The sequence below is a fragment of the Choloepus didactylus genome, chromosome 1 (genome assembly GCF_015220235.1).
Source record: "Choloepus didactylus isolate mChoDid1 chromosome 1, mChoDid1.pri, whole genome shotgun sequence".
Lineage (NCBI taxonomy): Eukaryota > Metazoa > Chordata > Mammalia > Pilosa > Megalonychidae > Choloepus > Choloepus didactylus.
Window position 1 is genome coordinate 183,774,692 of NC_051307.1, and position 27,779 is coordinate 183,802,470.

The window sequence follows — 27,779 nt, forward strand, 5'->3', positions numbered from 1 at the left end:
TGTAATGCCTTATAATACCTTAAGGGTTTAGTTTGGGGTACAGCGGGAATTTTTTGAAAACTTAAAATTTCAGCAGAACTTGATTCAGATTTCAGTGCCTTTTATTCTATAGAGGATTTGAGCTCATTAAGGCGAGTACAGTGGTTTATTTCTTTGCACCAATCTTGCCCCACTCCGTATACCTGCATGTAAATGAAGTACTTAGAGAGTAAAAAGATGTTTAGGTTCTAAATAGAAGATTACTATTTGCCCATTCCAAATCAAAGAGATTTTCCTTGGTTAAAAAAAAATTAAACAAACAATAGACCTTGCTTATGTCTTTCTAATGGTAAATTTTTTCTCAAATTCTTCCAACTCATTGAAAGTATGGTTTGCAGTTATGAATGCCGGTAACTGTGCTTCCACAGGATGGCAGTGTGAGAACATTTTCAAAATGTATTAATGATTTACAACATTATTGGTGTTATGCGTTATGTTAGAGCCCACTACTTTGATGGGAAGCCCTTATTCTTTTGGTTTAAAGGGTAAGGAAAGTAGGTTAAAATAGGTTTATAGATAGTTGTGGTGATGTAGATAGTAATTTGATCAGGGTTCCTAGAGACTTCATAGAAGGAATTGGTGGAGGAGCAGTATGTGTTTTTGTTCGTTGAGGTCTTCTGAGAACATTGGAGAGCGGTACAGGCAAAATTGGCTTCCTCTTCAATGCCCGTGTCAAGAAGAGAAGAGATCTCTCTTTACTGTAAGATTTTACAGTTTTTCACCCCACCAATATCACATATACTTGCTGTATTGTATTATGTTATTTGTTTATCACTGCACTGATTTTCTCAACTAGGTGTCTACTTCCTAGAGGGTAGGAATGATCTTAATAGGATTTTCTATTTTTAGACTGCCTTTACCATAGTAGGCATCCAGTTAATATTTGAATGAATAAATTAAAGAGGTAATTTTTTAATACTATTAGATTCTATAGCATAAAGTCTGGAGAAAAGTATATATTTTCGTTTTGCCGTGGAAATTTGGGTTTATTTTAAGGATTGAAAGTTACTTTACTATAACTTTCTACTCAAATGTATCTAATTTTTATTTTACATGTTTTTAGACATGCTGTATTAGTTTCCTAGGACTACTTTAACAAGTAAACCACAGACTGGGTAGTTTAAAACTATAAATTTGTTCTCTCACAGTCTGGAGGCTAGAAAACTGAAATCGAGGTGTTGACAGGTCCATACTCCCTCTCAAATTTGTAGAGGAGAATGCTTCTTTGCCTCTTTTAGCTTCTAGTATTTGTTGGCATTTCTTGGCTTGTAGATGCATCACTCCTATCTCTGCCTCCATGGTTACATGGTTTTCCTTGTGTGTATCTTTATGTGTCCTCTCTTATAAGGACACTAGTCATTGGATTTAGGGTCCATCCTAATTCAGTATCACCTTCTTTTAACTTAACTAGTCAAACCTGCAAAGACCCTTTTCCAAATAAGATCACATTCTGAGATTCCAGGTGGACGTGAATATTGGGGAGACACTATTCAACTCACCTACACCGGTTGATTTTTAAATGGGATTTAAATTTAGTTGTAAAGGTGTATATATAATTTCACAAATTTAAAGAGGAGTATTAAGCAAAGTGAGTTTGTGATGTTTGACATTTTACATTACTTTGCAAGCAGTCCTGAATTTTGTTTAATGGAAATACTAATCTGTGTATTAAAGGGTGCTCTTAGATGTAGAACACATATCACCCTGTATAAACATCTCAGGATCTTGGGATGACTTGAGTCATCTCAGGAAGACTTGGGTCCAGTTCTCTAAAAGACGATGATTGTCTTTGGATTATCGCAGACATCACATTTACTAGATTTGTCTCACTGGGGCATGTAATTATAAATGAGGCTAATTTGGATAGAAGATGTTTCAAAGGTTAAATATTATTGAGAACCTGTCTGTTTCTATTAGCTCAGCTTTATTTGACATTAACCTAGGTTTGCAAAGTAAACTCTCACCTGGCCTTTTGCTACATTTGTTTCCTTAGATTGGGTTTCTTTTTCTTGACTTCATCTCCTTACTTATTATTAACTTGAACTCTAGTACATGGCTTCTGTCTCTTGAATTTGCATAAAATTGTTGAATCAATATTTTGAGTATGTCTGAAAATGAACTTGAGCAAGGAAGCCAGCTAAGTTATCAGGCAAGTGATTGTTGCAACTTTTACATTGCCAAGAATAATATGGTCCCATTTGGAGAGAGAATGAATGTGAATATGAATATGAATGTTTGTATGTGTGTCCCCTTACCTTCCATTGATTATTTTTGGAAAATGTGATTTAGAATGAAGAGAGCAAAACAGTGAGGACCTTCATTTTTACTTTTTTTTTTTTTTGTAAGCACAAAGATGTATTATTTTTGCAAGTAAAAGCCAATCAGTAAGGGTTTACCATTTCATTCAGCATAGCCAATTATTTATCATATTCAGTCCAAATTCTGTGACAGTGTTATAGCATTCACTGTTCATTTGTGTTTATAAGAAATAGAAATCCTACCTCAGAGCGAGTGGTATTTGGAGGTAGGTGGATTTAACTATAATAAAAACACATAAATCGTGTAAGTTTTCTCAGGCTTGGCCTTTCTAGTTGTGTGTTCAGTATTTATCTAGGGTTGATAAGATTTGTCTCACCATGTAGAAGCTAGAAGTCCAAAATCAAGTTATCAGCTATGCCTTCTCCAAAGTCTGAAGCGTGCTCTGGTGGTGCACACTTTATTCTGAATGTTTTTAATACATTCTTTACTCTGAGTGTCTAAAATACCTGTTGATAATGGAATCTGAGGTTATAATTGTTGAGAGTATCTTACAAATCTCCTGGTTTGAACCCTTTGTTCCGTAAGAAGGCAACGGAATCTTTTTGCTCTTAGTTTTCAGGGTCACATAGTACCATGTTCTCATTTTCTTCTGATTCTGCCTCTATGATTCTCCTTCATTAGGAGTTCAACACAAGACTGATTTGTAAGAGATATTGATAATAGACACATCAGCTGAATTGGTTGACAATTCAAATCATGTGACTGAGTATGCTTCTGACATAGTAATTCTTAGTTAACTTTGATTGCATTTGAAGGGAGTTCCATTCCAACATCAATGTGTCTGGAAAGTAGATTATTGAATGAATTTCTTCTGCAGTCTCCTAGACAGACTGTCCTTCCTTTAGCTTGAGGTCACTGGAAACTTTATTCACATATATTGACCATGCTTGTTAAATTTACATGAGCTTCTTATCTTTCTTCTAACACCGTCTTTAGAAATCTTTTTTTTCTCTTTCTTCATTTATTTTATTTTTTTTATTGTGAAATGTAACATATATAGAAAAAAGTTGATAACTTTCGAAGTATGATTTAACAAGTAGTTAGCAAATTTTAAAGAATGTTATGGATTATAGTTCCGCCATGTCATTTATTTCCTTATTGTGAAATATAATATATATACAGAAAGGTGATAATTTTCAAAGTACAATTTTAACAAGTACCTATAAGAGCAAATTTCAAGGAATGTTATGGGTTACAGTTCCACCATGTCAGTTATTTCCTTCCAGCTATTCTAAAACCCTAGAAACTAAAAAAAAAAAAAAAAAAAAATTAAATCTTACCTTGTCCATTCGTACCCTTCCCTCTCTTTTGCTCACTTTCTCAATCTTATGCAATATCTGGGCAGTGACCACCCTAACATGTTCATAATGGAAAGGTATGTCGGTGTTATGGGGAAGGAGACTGCATTTGGTTGATGTTCTTGAAGAGGCTGTTGCGTCTGGGCTTTGGGACTTGTCTGGCGTAGAAACACTCTGGAGGATTTAAGTTTCTGAAAAAAAAATAAACTTAGTGAGTGAAACTTTTATAGAGTCTCACATGGGGGACTACTGTTAATTAGGGCTTGGCTTACTGTGGCCATTTGGAATATCTAGCTGGAGCTTATGTAAGAGTAACCTCCAGGATAGCCTCTTGACTCTATTTGAAATCCCTTAGCCACTGAAACCTTATTTTGTTACCTTTCTTTCCCTCCTTTTGGTCAGTAAGGCATTCTCAATCCCTTGATGCCAGGGCCAGGCTCATTCCTGAGAGTCATGTCCCATGTCTCCAGGGAGACTCACTCCCCTGGGAGTCATGCCCGACATATGGGGGAGAGTAGTGAATTTATTTGCAGAGCTGCACTTATAGAGAGAAAGGCCACATCTGAGCAACAAGAGAGTTTCTCTGGAGAGGCCTCTTAGGCATAATTATAGGTAGGCTTAGCCTCCCCTTTATAGTCATAAGTTTCACAAGACTGAGCCTCAAGATCAAGGGCTTCCCTTATTAAGTAGGGGGTTCCTAATTTCACATAGCGTATATTCTGTATAAATAATCAGTCTCACATTATCTTCTCTTGGTTGTACAATCATCATCACTCTCAATTTTAAACAATTACCATAACCCAAAACACCCCAAAGCTCTTAGCAGCTCCTAATTATTTATCCCTATTATTAATGTGGTCCTAGTAAGGTATTCTTATTAAATATAGTCTATAATATGCAATAGGTAGTTTTACCCATATACCACCCTGTTGTTAACTCTTTGTACCAGTGTCAAACCTTAGAAGTAGACCGTGCAAGCACTTATTTATATTTGTGGTGCTAATCTGTTGGATACATGCCTTTAAACAACCCCTTTCAAACATGTTTGTGTTCAATGTGGCACTGATACCTATAATTCCATTAACAAACTGTCATCACCCCATCAATTCCCATACCTTTAAATTCACCCTCATTAACATGTCTGTACATATTAGGTAATCATTCCCCCTTCATTAGCTTCTGTGTATCTCTAAGTCTCCTGTTTTCTACATTATAAGACACCGATTTTATATTGTTCAGGGAGTTCGTATTAGTGATAACATACTATATTTCTCCTTTTGTGTCTGATTTATTTCATTTAGCATTATGTCTTCAAGGTTCATCCATGTTATGTTTCAGGATCTCATTCCCTCTTACTGCTGCATAGCAATTCCATCATATGTATATGCCACATTTTGTTTATCCACTCATCTGTTGAAGGACACTTGAATTGTTTCCATCTCTTGGCAATTATGAACAGTGCCACTGCGAACATTGGTGTGCAAGTGTTGGTTTGTGTCACTGCTTTCAGATCTTCTTTTTATATACTGAGTAGTGAAATTGCCAGATTGTAGGGTAACTCGATGTCTAGTTTTTTGATGAACCGCCAAACTGTCTTCCACAGCAGCTGTACCATTATACATTCTGTGAGCAACGAGTAAGAGTTCCAGTTTCTCTACATCTTCTCCAACATTTGTAGTTTCTTGTTTGTAATGGCAGCCATTCTTATTTGTGTGACATGATATCTTATTGTGGTTTTGATTTGCATTTCCCTAATAGCTAGTGAAGATGAACATTTTTCATGTGTTTTTTAGCCATTTGTATTTCCTCTTTGGAGAAATGTCTTTTCATATCTTTTGCCCATTTTATAATTGGACTGTTTGTACTATTGTCACTGAATTGTTGAATTTCTTTATATATGCTGGATATCAGTCTCTTATCAGATATATGGTTTCTAAATATTTTCTCCCATTAAGTTGGCTGCCTCTTAGTCATCTCTTGTCAGACAACTTGGGAGGCAACTTAATATTTGAATTGATGACTGTAATTTACCCTCTGTAGATAGGTTTCTTTTAAAAGCATATCAGCATTCTTTCTCATCTAAGTTAGGTGAAGAAGAGATGTGTATTATTTATGCTCTGACGGTTTGCTATTCCTAAATGTACCCCCAACTCTTTCTTTTTTTTTAGCTAGTTTAGCTGATTTGCCAACAACTAATTATTGAATATGCTCCATTAAAATTTGTGAATAAATGTTATAAATGGAATTATTTTCACATTAACTTATTTCAGATTGGGTTTATCTTCATTTCTAATTACTTTTCAATTACAGTGATTCCAATCAACCTGCCTTATAGTGACCTGTAAACATTTAAATGGAAAACAAGTCACGAAACTCATTGCACAACTTGTAACCCCTCCCCAATTTGTGTATGCATTAAGATTTACATAAGCTGAAAATACAGTAGCATAGTCAATGACAAGAGCAAATAGGTTTTGTTTATTAGAACCTAAATCCAGTAACTAGATCTGTGTTATGACTTGACTTCTGTGTACTCAGTCCTTTTCTTCTTTAATCACAAAAAGAGTTACTGGACATGATTTTTTAAAGAATCCTAAGTACTATTCGAAGAGTGTTATGGTGCTACAAAAAGGTTGTGAAATACTTGAGAATTTTTGAGAAAATAGCGTGTGGTGGTGGTGATAAGCATTCATTAGGTCATGCATATTTTGGATTAATGCCAGTAGGAATGGTGTTCACTTATTTCACATATATGTTATATGGCTTCTTGGGTCATGGTCAATGATTACTAGTGGCAAATTGGAACAAACTTGGTTTGATTTGGAAGAAAGAAAGCAGTACAAATTTGCTAAACTATTTTAAGTGAGGTTCTGTAAAATAAAGTATTAAAATATTATTTTTTAAAAATTGGCAGAAAGGTTCTTTCTGCCAATTTATGATGTATCCATCAAATATGTATCAAATAGAACAGTCACTTCAAGATTCTAGTCTTAAATTCAGTTAAAACTTCTGCTAAACTCATGTTGTAGCATGTATCAGGATCACTGTGTTTTCTGCTGGGTAGTATTCCATTGTATGTATACGCCACATTTGTTCATTCATCTGTTGATGGACACTTGGGTTGCTTCCAGCTTTTGGCTATTGTGAATGATGCTGCTATGAACACTGGTGCATGAGGATCTCTTCACATTCCCTGTTTTCAGTTCTTTTGGTTATGTACCTAGGGGTGGTATTGCCAGGCCATGTGGTAATTCTGTTTAAATTTTTGAGGAACTGCCTCCCTGTTTTCCACAGGAGCTGCACCACCACCAACAGTGTTTGAGGGTTCCTATTTCTCTATATCCTCACCAACCCTTGTTTTTTTCCCATTAAAATAAAAATAATAGCCATCCCTTTAAAAAAAAAAAAAAACTTTTGCTAAAAAAAATTAAGATTTATATGCACATTTATGTTTTGAGTACCTAGTCGTGGTAGTAAATTGTCCTTGTTTACTATTTTTCTTTACAGCTTATAGCACTTTCTACATTGTTGGTTTAATACTATCCATGCAGATACCCTTTGTGGGATTCCAGCCAATTCGAACAAGTGAACACATGGCAGCTGCAGGTATGAAAAAACAATTCAATTTCCTTTTAAAGAATATGTAAATATATAATTGGCCAGTCTTCCAAGGTAATGAAAGTTTTCTGGTTTTTTGTTTATTTTTATGTTTTAATTTTCATCATATTGGTTCTAAAAAATCACCCCTTTAAAATATGAATATCATGTAGTTTTATTAGGAATTTCTAATGTGTTCTAAGAAAGTGGCTACCTAGCCACTGCTGTCTTTGAAAAAGTAAAACATTCCTTTTCGCATAATCCATATTATTTACAAACATGAAATTACTAACATTTGCTTTTTATAAACAAATGTTAAACTGCAGTCTATCTACTGTTTACTGTACCACTGAGCTTCCATTTCAGCAAATTTAGAGGGAACATTTAATTTTTATGTCCCTTTTATCTCACTAAAACGATATTCTGTCTATATCTATGAATTGAAATTAATGGCTTTTACATTGATTATAAAATCATGTTTGATAATCCCCGTCTGTATAAGCAGTACTTTGCCATTATTAATCTGTCACAACTAAGATAATGGAAGATATGTGAATAAACTTAAGAGATTCTCAACCTGAGTTCCATGAACCATAAGAAGTATGTAAGTAGTTATTTTATTTGATAAATATTTATTTTATAAATATGCATAAATATAGCTTTCTGAGGTGAAATCCCATAGCTTTTATTACAGATTCTCATTTGGGGCTTGATATCCCCTAAAAATGTTAAGGTTCACTTTAAAATTTTTAAAGTACTTTTACTTCCATTTCTGATTTGATGTTATAGATGTACCAAGTAATAATTTGAACATAGACAAATGTGTATTCAGTTTTGAGTATACAATCATGTAAGACATTGTTTTCTATAGGAAAGTAATCACCTGACTCTTTTTATGAATATATGCTTACAATTTACTAAAATCAGTATTCCAGATTCATGTCCTCTTTGTTTAAATTTTTTATACCTTGTGCTTTTATATCATGTTTTTTACAGTTTGACCATTATGTACTTTTTGCTCGTATTGCTTGAAGTTTGTATCTAGCATATTTACTAATTTAGAATCTTATCTAAATATGTAATTAAGGTCACATACCATCACTCAATTATTAACAGTGACTATATATTGGGATTTCTCAATGAAGTCACTTCTGTTCTCAGGCAAAACAAATCTTAGGTTGTATTCTAATGACATATTCATTACCTTTACCCAGAAAACATGTCTCTAAAATATGGGGAAAAGGGAAGAATTTAATATGTTATATAGGTTTCAAGCAGTGGGATTTTTCTTGCCTAGTGGTCCATGACAATAGGTGCCTGTAGGGTGTCTGATCCAAATTTGGGAAAAAATGGATAAAATAATTTTGGGGGTATATTAATTGGTTAGTTGTCAATTGACAAAGGAAATCCTGGCTATAAGAAATGAACAGTCTTTGATATGAATGGTACAACGTAGTCTTCAGATCTTTCAAACAAATGTTTTAAAATACTTTAGAAAAGTGCTTTGCTGAATATTTATATAAACTTTTTCTTTAATAGGTGTCTTTGCATTGCTGCAAGCTTATGCTTTCTTGCAGTATCTGAGAGACCGATTAACAAAACAAGAGTTCCAGACCCTTTTCTTTTTGGGTGTATCACTAGCTGCAGGTGCTGTATTCCTTAGTGTCATCTATTTGACTTACACAGGTAGGTGTTATCACCTGTATGATGTGAATCTTGTCTCTAGATTATTCAAAAACAAAATTCTATTAAAAATTTTTTACATGTTCAATGTAACAAAGTAGGTCAAATACTATGATTATATTCCTTACATCCAATATAAAAATAAGAGGTTCTAAAATCTGAGTAACATGACTATAAATTTTGATTTTTTACACTAATTTATGTTGAGAATAAAATACATTTGTTACATTTTTAATATCTGTATTTATTCATCTTATGCTGGAAGTAAACACAAAATTTCTAGAGCATAGGTCAGTGTGCCAGTTTGGATGTATTATGTCCCCCAAAATGCCATTACCTTATGCAATCTTGTATGGGCAGACATATTAGTGTTGATTAGATTGTAATTCTTTGATTGAGTCTTTCCATGGGGATTGAGACTTTCCATGGGTAGGTGATAACTGATTAGATAATTTCCATGGAAGTGTGGCCCCGTCTATTCAACATGGGCCTTGATTAGTTTACTAAAGAGCTATATAAGCTCAGATAGAAAGACCAAGCTTGCTACAGCCAAAAGGGACACTTTGAAGAATGCACAGGAGCTGAGAGAGGAACTGCAGTTTACAGAGACATTTTGGAAACGGCCTTTGAAAGCAGACTTATGCTCTGGAGAAGCTAAGAGAGGACAGTTGCCCCAAGAGCAACTGAGAGTGACATTTTGGAGAGAAGCTGAAGCCTAGAGAGGAACATCCTGGGAGAAAGCTATTTTGAAACCAGAACTCCAGAGCAGACACCAGCCATGTGCCTTCCCAGCTAACAGAGGTTTTCCGGACACCACTGGCCAACCTCCAGTTAGGGTACCCGATTGCTGATGTGTTACCTAGGATACTTTATGGCCTTAAAACTGTAACTGTAGCCAAATAAACCCCCTTTTATAAAAGCCATTCTGTTTCTGGTGTTTAGCATTCCAGCAGCATTAACAAACTGGAACGGTCAGTATTGTTATTACTGCAATTAAAGCAATAACCACATTACTTTCCCCTTGTCTGAGTCTTTCTCGGTCTTTCCTGCTTCTGGGGTGATGCAATTGGAGTCATGTGGACAGGCTTGCCATGCAAAGGGGTGTGCACTGCAGGAGGGAAACACCAAATATGTGAATCTGAGAACCTATATATACACATTGCCACCTCCCTTATTGAGAGGAGAGAAACTTAATCTCTCTAATGTAAACAAATTCTCCTTGGGAAGAATTACCCTTGGTAATGTTTCCATGTTTCTGCATTTTATCCCTGTTTGAAATCTAAACATTCCTTCAGGAAGGTAAATCTCTCTAGAGTTTTCATGATCTGTTCAGTCATCATTGAACTTCAAAGGCTTTTTCTTTAAACCAGATCCAAAGTTTCAGGAAAATTTGCCAAGAAAGCACTAATGGTGCAGAAACAGCTTGAAATATAAAAATATATTCTCCTCAGCACCACAACATTAGGCAACTTCTCACTACTATAATAGTCTTTTGCTGTATTGTGTGTGTGTGTGTGTGTGTGTGTCAGTGTCAGTAATCTCTTAGCTCTTAATTTTGATTTATGAATTTTTTTTTTAAGAATCAAATGATAGGAAGTGACATTGGAAACAGCCAGAGTAGAATGCTAGGGAACAGGGTCTTTTCCACTTTTCCAATGGGTTTGAATGAATCTTTTCTAAGTTTCTTAACATATAGTACTGGCCCCCAATCCTGGCTGAGAATTAGAATCATCCTGTGGAACTTTTATTTAGTTTAGATTATTAGGCTGCATGCCCCAAACATTCTGATTCACTAAATATTTGAAAGCCTATTTTTTTGAAAGTTGTTCTGGGTATTCTGACAGCTGAACCCTTGTTCTGCCTTTAGGAAGAAACTGCATAGATAAATTCAATATTTTTATATGCCTAGTATGTGCTGGATAGATTTGTCAGGCACAAGGAGACAGTATACTGTTTGGTTTCTGGCTACAGTTTGTTTGTATTGCCTTTTCCACAAACTCAGGATCGCTTGGCTCACATCACTTTTTTATTTTGTTTTTTTTAAAAAATAAAAATAATAACTACTCCATTTTTGTAAATCTGATATTTCTCTTAGGGCTTCCTCGCCCTTTATTAAGACTCTAAGGAGTCTTAAACTAAAAGGAGGTGGGGGAATGCAAACAATAAATAGAAAAAGAGGAATCTGATCAATCCAGCGTTGTTTTAGCTTCTTGTCATCCCATGGGGTCATTGTTTTGAATAGCCCCATGAAGTCAAAGTTCAAGAGATAAAACTTGCCTGCTTCCTCTAGTATACTCTTGTTAAACTAGAAAAACGTAGGTTAAAAGCTGCTGTGGAGCATCTTATTGAAGTCTAGAGCTATAGCTCATTTTATTCCATATCAGAGGCATACCAAGGGCAGGACTATGAGACCAATCTACCTGATGCAGCTGATGAAGAGTTTGTCTTTGTAGAGAATTTAAAACAATAATGCAGCAGTGAAAATCAGTTGGCCTTTTATTATCACCATGAGCTGGTGATTCTAAACAACGTCAGTTATACTCCCTCCAGAAAAAACCTTTTGTTGGTTTAAATTGTAAAAGATAGTGTTTCTCAAAGTACGGTCATGGGAGACTTCTGGGAAAATGACGGAATATGGAGGGGGAGCTACAGGGCTCACTTCTCTCGCCAAAACAGCAAGTGGGCAGGCTGAAACAGAATAAACTGTTCTGGGGCTCTGGAGACTAGGAGAGTTCTGTGCAGCATCTTGAGAATTGTGGGACAGACTGAGAAACCGCAATGAGACTGAGTAATTCTCTACACAGCTTCTGGCACTCTACCACAGCCTGGAGGCAAGCAGTTGTTGGGATATCTGATCCCTGCCTGGCAGGTTGCTGCAGACTAGGAGAGTACAGAGAGAGACACAGCCCAGTACTGATCCACCTATTGGCCAGTGAATTTAGACCACTGGATCCCACCATTCTAGTCCATCCCAGTCAGGCACTGCCATACTGTTTTTTCGACTGTGTCAAGTTGGAACTTCAAAGGGCTAAAAATAGCCTGCCTTCCTAGGGCTAAGGGGAATAGGTTGCTGAAGAGCACCATCTTCTGGGCAGGCCAGGAAAGTGCAGCCTTGGGAAGATGAAAGAAAAAAAGAGGCTTTTTGGAGTCTCTCCTGACCCTCTCTCTCCACAAGGCCCTTTGGATCTGGTCTTTGCCTCCTGCACAGGTACCTGGCCCTGTTTTGGCTGGAAAATACTGACAAACCAACTGGCAAAGAAGAGCCTTAACACAAACCCAACCAACAACAAAATCCTAAACAGAAGAGAAAAACTGACCTCCACAATAAACCCATCATGATAATCAGATGCTCAGGTATCAGCAAAATACTGCAAGCCATACTAAGAAACAAGATATGGTCCAGTCAAAAGAACAAATAATAAAAAGTAAGAGTGAGATAACAGAATTTGGAACAACTAATCAAAGATGTTCAACAAATTTAAACCAAGGAGAAGAAGGAAAATACACCTAAAGAGATAAAGGATATTAGGAAGATGTTGGGTGAGCATAAAGAAGAATTTGAAAGCATACAAAGAAAAATAACAGATATGTGGGAATGAAAGGCACAATAGAGCAGATTAAAAATATATAGAGGCATACAATAGCAGGTTTGAACAGGCAGAAGAGAGGACCATTGAGCTAGAAGACAGGATATCTGAAAGTGAAAAGACAAAAGAACAGTAGAGAAAATAATGGAAAAAATGAAACAGGGTCTCAGGAAATTGAATGACAATATAGAGCACACAAACATATGCATCGTAGGTGTCCCAGTACAAGAAGAGAAGGGAAAAGTGACAGAAAGAATATTTGAGGAAATAATGACTAAAAATTTCCCAACCCATGTAAAAGAAAACACATAGATATGCATAACCAAGATGTACTATACTCCAAACAAAATAAATCTGAATAGACCCACTTCAAGACACATATGAATCAGACTGTCAAATGCCAAATATAAAGAGAATTCTGAAAGCAGCAAGAGAAAAGCGATTCATCACATATGAGGGATGACCAATAAGATTGTCCCAATTTCTCATCAGAAATCATGGAGGTGAGAAGGCAGTGGTATGATATATTTAAGATACTAAAAGAGAAAAATTGCCACCAAGAATTTTTTATCTGGCAAAAATGTGCATCAGTAATGAGGGTGAGTTTAAAATAGTCACAGATAAACAGAAACTGAGAGAGTTCATTAACGAGACTGCTCTACAAGAAAACACTAAAGGGAGTTCTGCTGGCTGAAAAGAAGGCAGGAGAGAGAGGCTTGGAGGATAGTGTAGAAATAAAGATTGTCAGCAAGGAAAACTAAAAGGATAAAAAGAGAGAAAAAAATAAGTTCTGACAAATGAAAACCAAAGGATAAAATGGTGAATAAGTAGTGCCTTTATAGTAATAATCTTGAATGTTAATGAATTAAGTTCCCCAATCAAAAGACACAGATTGGCAGAGTAGATTAAAAAAAAAAAAAAAAAATCATTCATCTATATGCTGTTTACAAGAGGCTCATTTTAGACCCAAAGATGCAAATAGGTTGAACATGAAAGGCTGGAAAAAGATATTCCATGCCAACAGTAACTAAAAAAGAGCTGCAATAGCTATACTAATATCAGACAAAATAGTCTTTAAATGCAAAAATGTTACGAGACAAAGAAGGACGCTACATATTAGTAAAAGGAGCAATTCACCAAGAAGGAATAACAGCCATAAGTATCTGTGCACTCAGCCAAGGTGTCCCAAAATACATGAGGCAAACACTGGCAAAACTGAAGGGGGTAATAGACATTTCTACAATAATAACTGGAGACTTTAGTACACCACTCTCCTCATTAGATAGAATATCTAAACAGAGGATCTGTGAGGAAACAGAACTTAAATAATATAAATGAACTAAACCTAGCAGACATATACAGAATATTGCACCCCGAAACAGCAGGATATACATTTTTCTCAAGTGCTCATGGAACATTCTCCAGGATAGACCACATGTAGGGACACAAAACAGGTCTCAATATTTAAAAAGATTTAAATTATACAAAACACTTTCTCTGATCATAATGGAATGAAGCTGGAAATCAATAACAGGCAGAGGACTGGAAAATTCAGAAGTTTATGGAGGTTAAATAATGCGCTTAATCAGTGGATCAAAGAAGAAATTGCAAGGGAAATCAGTAAATATCTCAGGATGAATGAAAACAAAAGCCCAACGTTATCATTACAGGATGCATCAAAGGCAGTGCTGAGAGGGAAATTTATAGCCTTAAATGCATGCATTAAAAAGGAAGAAAGAGCTAAAATGAAAGACCTAACTGAACACTTGGAGAAACTAGAGAAAGAACAGCAAACTAATCCGAAAGTGGTCAGTTGATTCTTGATGAGGCTGTCAAATCCACCCAACAGAGACAGAACAATGACTTCAACAGAATGGTTCAGGGAGAACAGGATGTCCATATCCAAATGAATGAAAGGGGACCCCTGTCTCACATTGTATGCAAACATTAACTCAAAATGGGTCAAAGATAAGAGCCAGGACCACAAGTTTTGTTATGTTGTACTTTCATTTTCATTTGCCTCAAGATATTTATTTCCCTTGTGATTTCTTTTTTAACCTATTGGTTGTTTAAGAGCACATTGTTTAATTTCCATATATTTGTGAATTTTTCCATTTCTTCTTCTGTTATTGGTTTCTAACTTCACTGCATTGTGGTTGGAGAAGATATATTGTATGATTTCAATGTTTTTTTTTTAATTTATTGAGACTTGTTTTCTGATCTAAGATATAGTCTATCCTGGATAGTGGTCCATGTGCATTCAAGAACAATGTATATTCTGTTGTTATTGAGTGACGTGTTTTACTTACTTTATTTACCAGTCAATTATAAACTTAAGAGAGCATTACAAAACTTTTACAATTTTTTCTATCAACTTTTTTTGTATTCCTCTTATCTGACTGCCAGTTGTATGCCATATGTTGGCATCTACAAAAGAAAATTTAAGTTTTCTTTGAATATTAGTTGAAATCAATCCATAAGAAACAAAACTTTTTTAAAAGGCAGATTAATTTCCTCTGTGTTTTTCCTTCCAAGGTTACATTGCACCATGGAGTGGCAGGTTTTACTCATTGTGGGACACTGGGTAAGTGCAGATATGTTATTTGCCCTTATATTATAATTCCCATTTTTTCTTTCTTCTCATACTATCAGTATTTTAGTTCTTGGGACAATATTTCTAAAGTACCTAGTTTATACTAAGTTAGTAGATGCTGAATCCCTTGTATTTTCTCAGTTATGCACTGTTTGTATGATATGTAAGTCATGTTCTGCTTGGGCAACTTCTTATTTTATTTTTGTCAAAACATTCAGGTAATATTTGTGCAAATTTGGTTAATTTTGTTTTAATTAATGTATTCAGGTTTTCTGTCTTCTTAGTTATACTAGTTTTTAATTGTTAAGGATAGATCCTATGTTATAAATTCATAAGCCACAGATACAAAGAAAACAATTAACTTCTTTTGTAGTACATGGATCCAAGTTTCTATGGTTTTTTTTTCCATCTGCGAAACACTAGAGAGTATCTGTTGTTTTTTAGCGTGCTATTGCAGAATGAATTCATAAAAGAATATTTCGTTTTGAATTAAATAGCTAATTCAATAAAATATTTGCTTCTAAAATGTTTTCCTAAGTATAAGGCAACTAATGTTAATTTAACCTTCTCCCCTGTTTCTTCTGTGTTTTCTTCTTTATTACTCCCTGAGTGGCCCAATGCAAAACTAACCACAGTTTATTGAACAGTATGCCTTTTGATGGCTACCAGAAGGGCTCATGCCCAGGTCTAATTACATGACATAAATGAATTATGTGTGATTGACTGAAGCTGATATTTAAACACATACTTCAAGAGGTCAGCCTGGAAAGCACTAGAGAGTTTAAACGAAATTGTAGTTATTCTGATTATATTAGTTTACCAGGTTAAATTAATATCAATCTTGCTGTTTCTTGCTTACTAAACTTTAATTGACTACTTTGGAATCCCAGGATGTTCCATGAATAATTTGTCCATTTGTTTTTTTCATTTCCCTTGCCTGCCTCCAAGCCATATTCTTGCAAAGAAAGGCATTGTATCAATATGATATCTTAGTGGGTGAAGTATTTCTGCTAGTAATAAGTCCAAAAGATAGTAGAATTTATTGATACAAACTTAGGAGACAATGAGTTTAAAATAAACTGCAGAGCACTTTGATGACTCTCCCTAGATGATTCTCCCAATTTTAGGGATGGCATATTGCTTTTACTTTTACCAACATGGATCAAACAGATCTATTTCAATTCATCTGGTTACATTGGAACATACTTTTAAGCAAGAAGGGGTAGGGAGTAGGAGCCGCATCTATAATGAAAGAAAATTTCTTCATTTAAATTGAATTTCTGTTTTATTATTTCATTATAAATAATATTAACTTTTTTAATACCAGGTATGCAAAAATACACATTCCAATTATTGCATCAGTATCTGAGCATCAGCCTACAACATGGGTGTCTTTCTTCTTTGATCTTCATATTCTTGTGTGTACCTTCCCAGCAGGCCTATGGTTCTGCATCAAAAATATCAACGATGAAAGAGTGTTTGGTAAGAGACTTGTAATGAATGCTTTGATTTGGAACAGTTACTTTCCTTCCTTATTGAGATCATTACTTCACTTTAATTTTTCTTTGTTTGACTTTATATATATTCAAGATAAATTTTCTCCAATACTTGGTATAGGTGCTGAACCAAGGAAAATTCAGTGACTTTGTGTTTTGTATACTCTATAGTTATTAACTTTCAATTTAGGACTAGTATATAAATTTTATCATCATGTGTAACTGAAAATTGGAAATTATAACTTCGTTGACAGTATAGTCTTAATTTTCTAAGTTAGCTCTTTTTTTTTTTATATTCACCCACTAATTTTTAATACTATAACTACACATAACATTTCTTTTTTTTTATCATCATTTTATTGAGATATATTCACATACCACGCAGTCATACAAAACAAATCGTACTTTCGATTGTTTACAGTACCATTACATAGTTGTACATTCATCACCTAAATCAATCCCTGACACCTTCATTAGCACACACACAAAAATAACAAGAATAATAATTAGAGTGAAAAAGAGCAATTGAAGTAAAAAAGAACACTGGGTACCTTTGTCTGTTTGTTTCCTTCCCCTATTTTTCTACTCATCCATCCATAAACTAGACAAAGTGGAGTGTGGTCCTTATGGCTTTCCCAATCCCATTGATACCCCTCATAAGCTACATTTTTATACAACTGTCTTCGAGATTCATGGGTTCTGGGTTGTAGTTTGATAGTTTCAGGTATCCACCACCAGCTACCCCAATTCTTTAGAACCTAAAAAGGGTTGTCTAAAGTGTGCGTAAGAGTGCCCACCAGAGTGACCTCTCGGCTCGTTTTGGAATCTCTCTGCCACTGAAGCTTATTTCATTTCCTTTCACATCCCCCTTTTGGTCAAGAAGATGTTCTCCGTCCCACGATGCCGGGTCTACATTCCTCCCCGGGAGTCATATTCCACGTTGCCAGGGAGATTCACTGCCCTGGGTGTCTGATCCCACGTAGGGGAGAGGGCAGTGATTTCACCTTTCAAGTTGGCTTAGCCAGAGAGAGAGGGCCACATCTGAGCAACAAAGAGGCATTCAGGAGGAGACTCTTAGGCACAAATCTAGGGAGGCCTAGCCTCTCCTTTGCAGCAACCGTCTTCCCAAGGGTAAAACTTATGGTAGAGGGCTCACCCCATCAAACCACCAGTCCCCTATGTCTGTGGTCATGTTAGCAACCATGGAGGTGGGGTAGGCGAATACCCCTGCATTCTCCACAGGCTCCTCAAGGGGGCACTACATCATTTATTTTTCCTTGTTTTTCTTTCTTTCTTTTTTTTTTTTTAACTTTCCCTTCTTTTTTAAATCAACTGTATGAAAAAAAAGTTAAAAAGAAAACAAACATACAATAAAAGAACATTTCAAAGAGACCATAACAAGGGAGTAAGAAAAAGACGACTAACCTAAGATAACTGCTTAACTTCCACCATGTTCCTACTTTACCCCAAGAAAGTTACATAATATAGCAACCTTTCTGTGAACTTGTTCCTACTATATCCATCAAAAATTAACAGATCACAGTCATTTCTGGGCATCCCCAGAACGTTAAATAGCTTATCTGTTCTTCTTGGAATATTGTTCCCCCTTCCTTAATTGCTCTCTACTGCTAGTTCCCCTACATTCTATATTATAAACCATTTGTTTTACATTTTTCAAAGTTCACATTAGTGGTAGCATATAATATTTCTCTTTTTGTGCCTGGCTTATTTCACTCAGCATTATGTCTTCAAGGTTCATCCATGTTGTCATATGTTTCACGAGATCGTTCCTTCTTACTGCCGTGTAGTATTCCATCGTGTGTATATACCACATTTTATTTATTCACTCATCTGTTGAAGGACATTTGGGTTGTTTCCATCTCTTGGCAATTGTGAATAATGCTGCTATGAACACTGGCGTGCAGATATCTGTTCGTGTCACTGCTTTCCGATCTTCCGGGTATATACCGAGAAGTGCAATCGCTGGATCGAATGGTAGCTCTATATCTAGTTTTCTAAAGAACTGCCAGACTGACTTCCAGAGTGGCTGAACCATTATACAGGCCCACCAACAATGAATAAGAGTTCCAATTTCTCCACATCCCCTCCAGCATTTGTAGTTTCCTGTTTGTTTAATGGCAGCCATTCTAACCGGTCTTAGATGGTATCTCATTGTGGTTTTAATTTGCATCTCTCTAATAGCTAGTGAAGCTGAACATTTTTTCATGTGTTTCTTGGCCATTTGTATTTCCTCTTCAGAGAACTGTCTTTTCATATCTTTTGCCCATTTTATAATTGGGCTGTCTGTACTATTGTCATTGAGTTGTAGGATTTCTTTGTATATGCAAGATATCAGTCTTTTGTCAGATACATGGTTTCCAAAAATTTTTTCCCATTGAGTTGGCTGCCTCTTTACCTTTTTGAGACATTCCTTTGAGGTGCAGAAACTTCTAAGCTTGAGGAGTTCCCATTTATCTATTTTCTCTTTTGTTGCTTGTGCTTTGGGTGTAAAGTCTAGGAAGTGGCCGCCTAATACAAGGTCTTGAAGATGTTTTCCTACATTATCTTCTAGGAGTTTTATGGTACTTTCTTTTATATTGAGATCTTTGGTCCATTTTGAGTTAATTTTTGTGTAGGGGGTGAGGTAGGGGTCCTCTTTCATTCTTTTGGATATGGATATCCAACTCTCCCAGCCCCATTTGTTGAAAAGACCATTATGACTCAGTTCAGTGACTTTGGGGGCCTTATCAAAGATCAGTCGGCCATAGATCTGAGGGTCTATCTCTGAATTCTCAATTCGATTCCATTGATCTATATGTCTATCTTTGTGCCAGTACCATGCTGTTTTGGCAACTGTGGCTTTATAATAAGCTTCAAAGTCAGGGAGTGTAAGTCCTCCCACTTCGTTTTTCTTTTTTGGAGTGTCTTTAGCAATTCGAGGCATCTTCCCTTTCCAAATAAATTTGATAACTAGCTTTTCCAAGTCTGCAAAGTAGGTTGTTGGAATTTTGATTGGGATTGCATTGAATCTGTAGATGAGTTTGGGTAGAATTGACATCTTAATGACATTTAGCCTTCCTATCCATGAACATGGAATAGTTTTCCATCTTTTAAGGTCCCCTTCTATTTCTTTTAGTAGAGTTATGTAGTTTTCTTTGTATAGGTCTTTTACATCTTTGGTTAAGTTTATTCCTAGGTACTTGATTTTTTTAGTTGCTATTGAAAATGGTAACTTTTTCTTGAGTGTCTCTTCAGTTTGTTCATTTCTAGCATATAGAAACATTACTGACTTATGTGCATTAATCTTGTATCCCGTTACTTTGCTAAATTTGTTTATTAGCTCTAGTAGCTGTATCGTCGATTTCTCAGGGTTTTCTAGATATAAGATCATATCGTCTGCAAACAATGACAGTTTTACTTCTTCTTTTCCAATTTCGATGCCTTTTATTTCTTTGTCTTGCCGGATTGCCCTGGCTAGCACTTCCAGCACAATGTTGAATAACAGTGGTGACAGCGGGCATCCTTGTCTTGTTCCTGATCTTAGAGGGAAGGCTTTCAGTCTCTCACCATTGAGTACTATGCTGGCTGTGGGTTTTTCATATATGCTCTTTATCATGTTGAGGAAGTTTCCTTCAATTCCTACCTTTTGAAGTGTTTTTATCAAAAAGGGATGTTGGATTTTGTCAAATGCTTTTTCAGCATCTATTGAGATGATCAATTGATATTTCCCTTTCGAGTTTTTAATGTGTTGTAATACATTGATTGATTTTCTTATGTTGAACCATCCTTGCATGCCTGGAATGAACCCCACTTGGTCATGGTGTATGATATTTTTAATGTGTCTTTGGATTCGATTTGCAAGTATTTTGTTGAGGATTTTTGCATCTATATTCATTAGGGAGATTGGCCGGTAGTTTTCCTTTTTTGTAGCATCTTTGCCTGGTTTTGGTATTAGATTGATGTTAGCTTCATAAAATGAGTTAGGTAGTGTTCCCTTTTCTTCAATGTTTTGAAAGAGTTTGAGTAAGATTGTTGTCAGTTCTTTCTGGAAAGTTTGGTAGAATTCCCCTGTGAAGCCATCTGGCCCTGGGCATTTATTTGTGGGAAGATTTTTGATGACTGATTGGATCTCTTTGCTTGTGATGAGTTGGTTGAGGTCTTCTATTTCTTCTCTGGTCAGTCTAGGTTGTTCATATGTTTCCAGGAAATTGTCCATTTCTTCTACATTGTCCAGTTTGTTGCCATACGGTTGTTCATAGTATCCTCTTATAATTTTTTTAATTTCTTCAGGATCTGCAGTTATGTCACCTTTTTCATTCATTATTTTGTTTATATGGGTCTTCTCTCTTTTTGATTTTGTCAGTCTAGCTAGGGGCTTGTCAATCTTGTTGATCTTCTCAAAGAACCAACTTTTGGTGATATTTATCCTCTCTATTGTTTTTTTGTTCTCTATGTCATTTATTTCTGCTTTCATCCTTGTTATTTCTTTTCTTGTACTTGGTTTAGGATTGGTTTGCTGTTCATTTTCTAGCTTCTTCAGTTGATCCATTAGTTCTTTGATTTTGGCTCTTTCTTCCTTTTTAATATATGCGTTTAGTGCTATAAATTTCCCCCTTAGCACTGCTTTTGCTGCATCCCATAGGTTTTGGTATGTTGTGTTCTCATTTTCATTCGTCTCTATATATTTAGCAATTTCTCTTGCTATTTCTTCTTTAACCCACTGATTGTTTAGGAGTGTGTTGTTTAACCTCCAGGTATTTGTGAATTTTCTAAGTCTCTGATGGTTATTGACTTCTAATTGTATTCCATTGTGGTCAGAGAATGTGCTTTGAATAATTTCAATCTTTTTAAATTTATTGAGGCTTGTTTTATGTCCCAGCATATGATCTATTCTGGAGAAAGTTCCGTGAGCACTAGAAAAGTATGTGTATCCTGGTGATTTGGGATGTAATGTTCTGTATATGTCTGTTAAATCTAATTCATTTATCAGATTGTTTAGGTTTTCAATTTCCTTATTGGTCTTCTGTCTGGTTGATCTATCTATAGGAGAGAGTGATGTGTTGAAGTCTCCCACAATTATTGTGGAAACATCAATTGCTTCCTTTAGTTTTGCCAGTGTTTCTCTCATGTATTTTGTGGCACCTTGATTGGGTGCATAGACATTTACGATTGTTATTTCTTCTTGCTGAATTGCCCCTTTTATTTGTACGTAGTGGCCTTCTTTGTCTCTCAAAACATCCCTGCATTTGAAGTCTATTTTATCTGAGATTAATATTGCTACACCTGCTTTCTTTTGGCTGTAGCTTGCATGAAATATTTTTTTCCATCCTTTCACTTTCAGTTTCTTTGTGTCCCTGTGTCTAAGATGAGTCTCTTGTATACAACATATTGATGGTTCATTTTTTTTGATCCATTCTGCGAATCTATATCTTTTAATTGGGGAGTTTAATCCATTTACATTCAACGTTATAACCGTGAAGGCATTTCTTGAATCAGCCATCTTATCCTTTGGTTTATGTTTGCCATATTTTTCCCCTCTCTCTATCAATATCCTTTATTGTACCCATGCCGAACCTCTTTAGTACTGAACCTTTCTCCAAGTCTCTCTGTCCTGTCTTTGTTTCTCTGTCTCTAGGGCTCCCTTGAGTATCTCCAGTAGGCAGGTCTCTTGTTAGCAAATTCTCTCAGCATTTGTTTGCCTGTGAAAAATTTAAGCTCTCCCTCAAATTTGAAGGAGAGCTTTGCTGGATAAAGTATTCTTGGCTGGAAATTTTTCTCACTCAGAATTTTAAATATATCGTGCCACTGCCTTCTCACCTCCATGGTGGCTGCTGAGTAGTCACTACTTAGTCTTATGCTGTTTCCTTTGTATGTGGTGAATTGCTTTTCTCTTGCTGCTCTCAGAACTTGCTCCTTCTCTTCTGTGTTTGACAGTGTGATCAGTATATGTCTCGGAGTGGGTTTATTTGGATTTATTCTATTTGGGGTTCGCTGAGCATTTATGATTTGTATATTTATGTTGTATAGAAGATTTGGGAAGTTTTCCCCAACAATTTCTTTGAATACATTTCCTAGACCTTTACCCTTTTCTTCCCCTTCTGGGACACCAATGAGTCTTATATTTGGACGTTTCATATTATCTATCATATCCCTGAGGTCCATTTCTATTTTTTCAATTTTTTTCCCCATTCTTTCTTTTATGCTTTCATTTTCCATTCTGTCATCTTCCAGGTCACTGATTCGTTGTTCAACTTCCTCTAGTCTTGTACTATGAGTGTCCAGAATCTTTTTAATTTGGTCAACAGTTTCTTTAATTTCCATAAGATCATCCATTTTTTTATTTAGTCTTGCAATGTCTTCTTTATGCTCTTCTAGAGTCTTCTTGATTTCCTTTATATCCCGTACTATGGTCTCATTGTTCATCTTTAGTTCTTTGAGTAGCTGCTCTAGGTGCTGTGTCTCTTCTGGTTTTTTGATTTGGGTGCTTGGGCTTGGGTTATCCATATCATCTGGTTTTTTCATATGCTTTATAATTTTCTGTTGTTTTTGGCCTCATGGCATTTGCTGAACTTGATAGGGTTCTTTTAGGGTTTGTAGACCTATTGAAGTCCTTATCTCTAATTTATCAGATCTACAGCTTCGTGGAGTACACTTTCTCTAACTAACCAGCGGGTGGCGTCCACAAGCCACCTGTTCTCCACAAGCCAGTTCTCCCCTGCTTAGCGTTTTTGGTGAGTGCGGGAGTGAGTCTTGTGGGGCCCAATTGGTGTACCAAGCTTGCGTGTGTAGTTGGTGTTGCCTGCCCTGTATGTGGGGCGTGTTTCTGGGCAGTCGGGGAGGGGGGTGGCCCTAACAATCAAATCTCCCTGGTGATCCTAGAGTTTTAAAGCTGCTGCAATAGTCTAATCCTTCAGTTCAGTCCTGCCACAGTTTGTCTCTGCCTCTGACCCACAAGTCCTTGGTATTGGCGTATGGCTCCTGAGACTTGCAAGTGGGCCCCTCTTCCAGGCTGTGCACCCCGGGTTCTCTGTTGAGGGATGACTGTGCTATGTCACAGGTGAGTGCAGTCCCCCCAGGGCAGTTCTGGGCTGCTGGGCTCTGTAGGGAGGCTCCCAGTCTGCTCAAATGATGGCTGAATGGGGCTTTGTTAATTCACACTGCTCCACCTTCCCAACTCTGGGACAATCAGCTGAGGTTGCAGGGAAGGCTAATGTCCACGCCCAGTTTTGTGGTGTGTGCCTGTTATTTGAAGCACTTCCGTCACACTGGGTTGTCTGTGGTAGCTCTGGGCTATGGGGCTGGCGATGTGCAGGAGTGTTTCCTGTCCACCAGGATGGTGGCTGTGAGCGGACACCCCCCTTTTCTTGGGAAGTTGTGGTGTTTAGTGAATTTTCTCAGCCACTGAATTATTGCCTTTTGTCTCAGAGCTCTCTTAGTTCTGCTCTTGACTTGAGGTGCCGAAATTGAAAGCCTTTGAAGCTTTCTGTATTGGGCTTCTTAGAGTAATTGTTTTACAAAAAGAAAAAAGGATTAAAAAAAAATAATAAAATAAAATAAAAGGGCCCTCCTCAGAGATCTAATGGGTTATTGAAATGCTAAGAGACAAAGCAACCAGGGCCATTAGGGAAAGGTCCACAGGGCAGAGAGATCGGCTTTTCTTCGGGATTTGCATATGCGCCTTAGCGCCTGAGCTCCGCCCTTCCCCTTTCTGTGTTCACCAGAACTCCAAAAATCCTCTGTTTTTATTTTGGAGTTTTTCGTGTTGTTTTTTTTTTTTCTATGCCTGTCTCCTCTCTGCTGGGCTGGCTGCTCTCAGATTCTCTGGTGTCTGGTGTCAGTCTATCTATGGTTGGAGTCTGGATCAGTAGAATGGGTTTCCGATAAGAGCAGCCACTGCAGTTCTCCCTTCTCCTTCCCGGAGCTGACAGCCCCTCCTCCCACGGGACTGAGCCTGGCAGGGAGGGGCGCGGGTCCCCTGGCCGCAAAAACTTACAGATTTCGCTGATCTCAGCAGTTCCACGTTTTCATGAGTGTTGTATGAAGTATGCCCAAAGACAGATTGCTCTGTGGTGTCCAGTCCACGCAGTTCCTGGCTTTCTACCTACTTTCCTGGAGGAGTAACTAAAACATACAGCTCACCAGTCCGCCATCTTGCCCCGCCTCCCCCTAAGTTAGCTCTTAATCAGCTCAGTTGGGAGAAGTTCACAAAGTTGACCATCAACCAAATTTCAGAGTAAAGTACACTATATAATTGAATAAAAATCACCTATAAGTAAACCCTCTTCACTGATAGCTTTGTGTATATTTCTAGCTAACAAGAACTGAAGCAAAAAATATTTAAAAGCTAAGTGTTTAGGATCTGACATTCAAAATATAAATGAATAAAGTAAGCAGGTTCAAAGGCTTCTGTGTGGTTTAGTCATCATGAGAAGTATGCTATGGCTGTTCTGCATGTGATAAAAAACTCAAGCTTAGAAAAGATTTGTAACGTGCAAAAGAGCACTCAAGCCATTAAATGGTAGAAGCAGACAGGACTTGAACTACAAGTATGGGGCCTGGGACTGTGAGTGACACCTCAAGTTACTATTCCAGAGTAGAGTCAGGAGAGAAAGAATAGCACCTTCTTGAGTTCTAACTAAAGAAATGGATATTCTTTCTTCTCTATTTTATCTAGATTAATGGCCTCTGTATATGGCTATGTTAATTCTGCGTCAATGAAAAAGATTTATCTTAAGCATATTCCTACCTCATGACCCAGAAATTCCTTTCCTAGGTCTATACCCAAGACAAATGAATGCATATGTATACTGAAAGACATGTTTAAGAATGCACATAGAAACTTTATTCATAGTAGCCTCTGATTAGAAACATTGCAAATATCATCAGGAACAGAATGGATAAATAAATTTTATATATTTATACAATGGAATATAACAGCAATTAATAAAAGAATAACATGGGTGAATAAAAGAAGCCAGTACAAAAGAGAAAATTTTTATATTATTCTGTATCTATAAAGTTCAAGGATAAACTAAATAATGGTGGTAGAAGTCCATATAGTGGTTACCTTTTTTATAGGGGAGGAGGCAAGAAATCCTTCTAAGGAGCTATAAAAATGTATTTGATATGGGTGGTAATTACATGGGTGTGTACATACATAAAAATTCGTTGAGCTATACACTTAACAATATGGTGTAATAAATGTGTTTTATGTCTCGGGAAAAAAAAACCTAATGAGCTTAAAATAATGAGATAGGAGCTCAAGTGACTAATTGACTTTGTAAAATCATCACCTTTGGCCAGAAATAGAGCCTTTCCGTGTAGTTAGCACATAATGCAGAAAGCTCCGGCTGTTGGAAATTTGTTTCACAGTTTTAGAAAAGTCTCTTGGCAGTAACTTTATATGTTCCTACTTTGGTCTTTGTACTAGATTTTGGCACTGGCTTTTCTTAGACTTTGTTTAGGTGTATAAAATTACTGTGCCTAATGATACGATGCACAAATATAGTTTCATATGTCAACTGTAGATTTTCTAATATGTTATACTAACTGACAATAATGAATAAAATTTGATTCCCTATTATAACTACAAATAAATTTGAATCATGGTAACACTTGTATAAATGTTGATTTGTAGTTTTATTTAGTCAGCACTAATTATAATTTTGAAGTAGTGACTATTAATCAGTTGTTCAGTATTATTAATTTCAAAACTATTGTATCTTTTGTGAGATGTTTGTCTGTTTTTAAGATTGGGTTTGTATTGTGGTAATAAATATCTAGTTGTTTTCCATGAACAATTTTCTTTTCCTAAGTGTTATGAGACAACTTTTCTTTGCAGTTGCTCTGTACGCAATCAGCGCTGTCTACTTTGCTGGAGTGATGGTACGACTAATGTTGACTTTGACTCCAGTTGTCTGTATGCTATCTGCAATTGCCTTCTCAAACGTTTTTGAGCACTATTTGGGGGATGACATGAAAAGGGAAAATCCACCTGTGGAAGACAGCAGTGATGAGGATGACAAAAGAAACCCAGGAAATTTGTATGATAAGGTGGGGAATCTAAAGTAAGGCCTTTAAAATTTTTATGTGCTTTTTTCCTTTTACTACAGCAAGAACTATACTTATTAAGAAATCCAGTTAAAACAAGGATGTAAACAAACTGACTTTTCTTGTGTTCTCTATTGTTCGCGCCTGGCGGGTCTAAAATAAAATGTAATCAGAGAATCTAAATGCTTATGGCTTATTTGTGCCTTCTCAATTTTGATAGCAAGAAACCCGCTGCTCTACTAAATTACATAAAATTTGGCACTAGAAATACCTCAGAAACCATGTGGACAAGTGCTAATCCTTAAGGTCTATATTCATTGTAAACTTTTAAAATGAGATTTGAAAGATACTTGAGAATAGTATTAGTTCATTGAATGGTAAAGGGAATTATGTGCATTAGGGGCAAAAACAAAACAAAACTTCAATTTGTTAGCAGTAGGTGGCTGGCCAATGTAATATAATTCAGCTTTAACCTTAGTCTTTTAGGTCTCAGTAGGTTTATATTTGGTGCAAGTGAGGAAGAGGTTTGTAAGAATTAAAGCACTTATCTTGGATAACATATTAACATTTCTCCTTGAATACTGACTAGGTTTCTCAAACAGTGAAATTCCTATTATAAGTATTAGTGTTGTAATTGTTCTTTCTTTCCTTACTCTCAGACAAATGTAATTAATAAAGATTCATGTTAATAAAACACTTACCTGCTTTTGTATTTTTGTGTGTGTTATATTTTGTTTCTTTTGTTGTTTTGTGGTTTATTAGTCTTATAATATACCTTCTGTGATTGGTTTCCTATTCTCTCTTCTTGTTTTTTGTTTTGTTGTTGTTGTTATTGTTAAGGTAATCTTAGTTTTAATAGATCTGTTGATTTGGGGGGTTGGAAATTGGAAGACTGATTCTCATAATGCAGTTTTCCCCCATTGTAAAATCCTTCATGGTTCTTGATTATAGCTAAACATTACCAATTTCAGAATACCGAATTAAGATTTTATAGCAAAAGGTTGCCAGGTGGGGCCATTTGTTTATCTCCCTTTGTATCTGAGAAAAACGTAAGGATACTTGGGTTTGGATGCAGCTTCTTCATGGAGATAGTACTTGCCTCTGTGACCAGGCTCTT

The 27,779-nt window shown here is 36.2% G+C and overlaps 1 protein-coding gene across 3 annotated transcripts in view; it reads left to right on the forward strand.

Moving 5' to 3' along the window:
• Positions 1-27,779, forward strand: part of STT3B (STT3 oligosaccharyltransferase complex catalytic subunit B) — a 151,147-nt gene that overhangs the window by 111,709 nt on the left and 11,659 nt on the right. For all 3 annotated transcript variants that reach the window (XM_037846456.1, XM_037846469.1, XM_037846463.1), the window contains exons 6-10: positions 7,164-7,262; positions 8,793-8,939; positions 15,059-15,107; positions 16,444-16,598; positions 26,454-26,665. In XM_037846456.1, the coding sequence (XP_037702384.1) occupies positions 7,164-7,262; positions 8,793-8,939; positions 15,059-15,107; positions 16,444-16,598; positions 26,454-26,665 (662 nt within the window). The remainder of the gene's footprint in view (positions 1-7,163; positions 7,263-8,792; positions 8,940-15,058; positions 15,108-16,443; positions 16,599-26,453; positions 26,666-27,779) is intronic.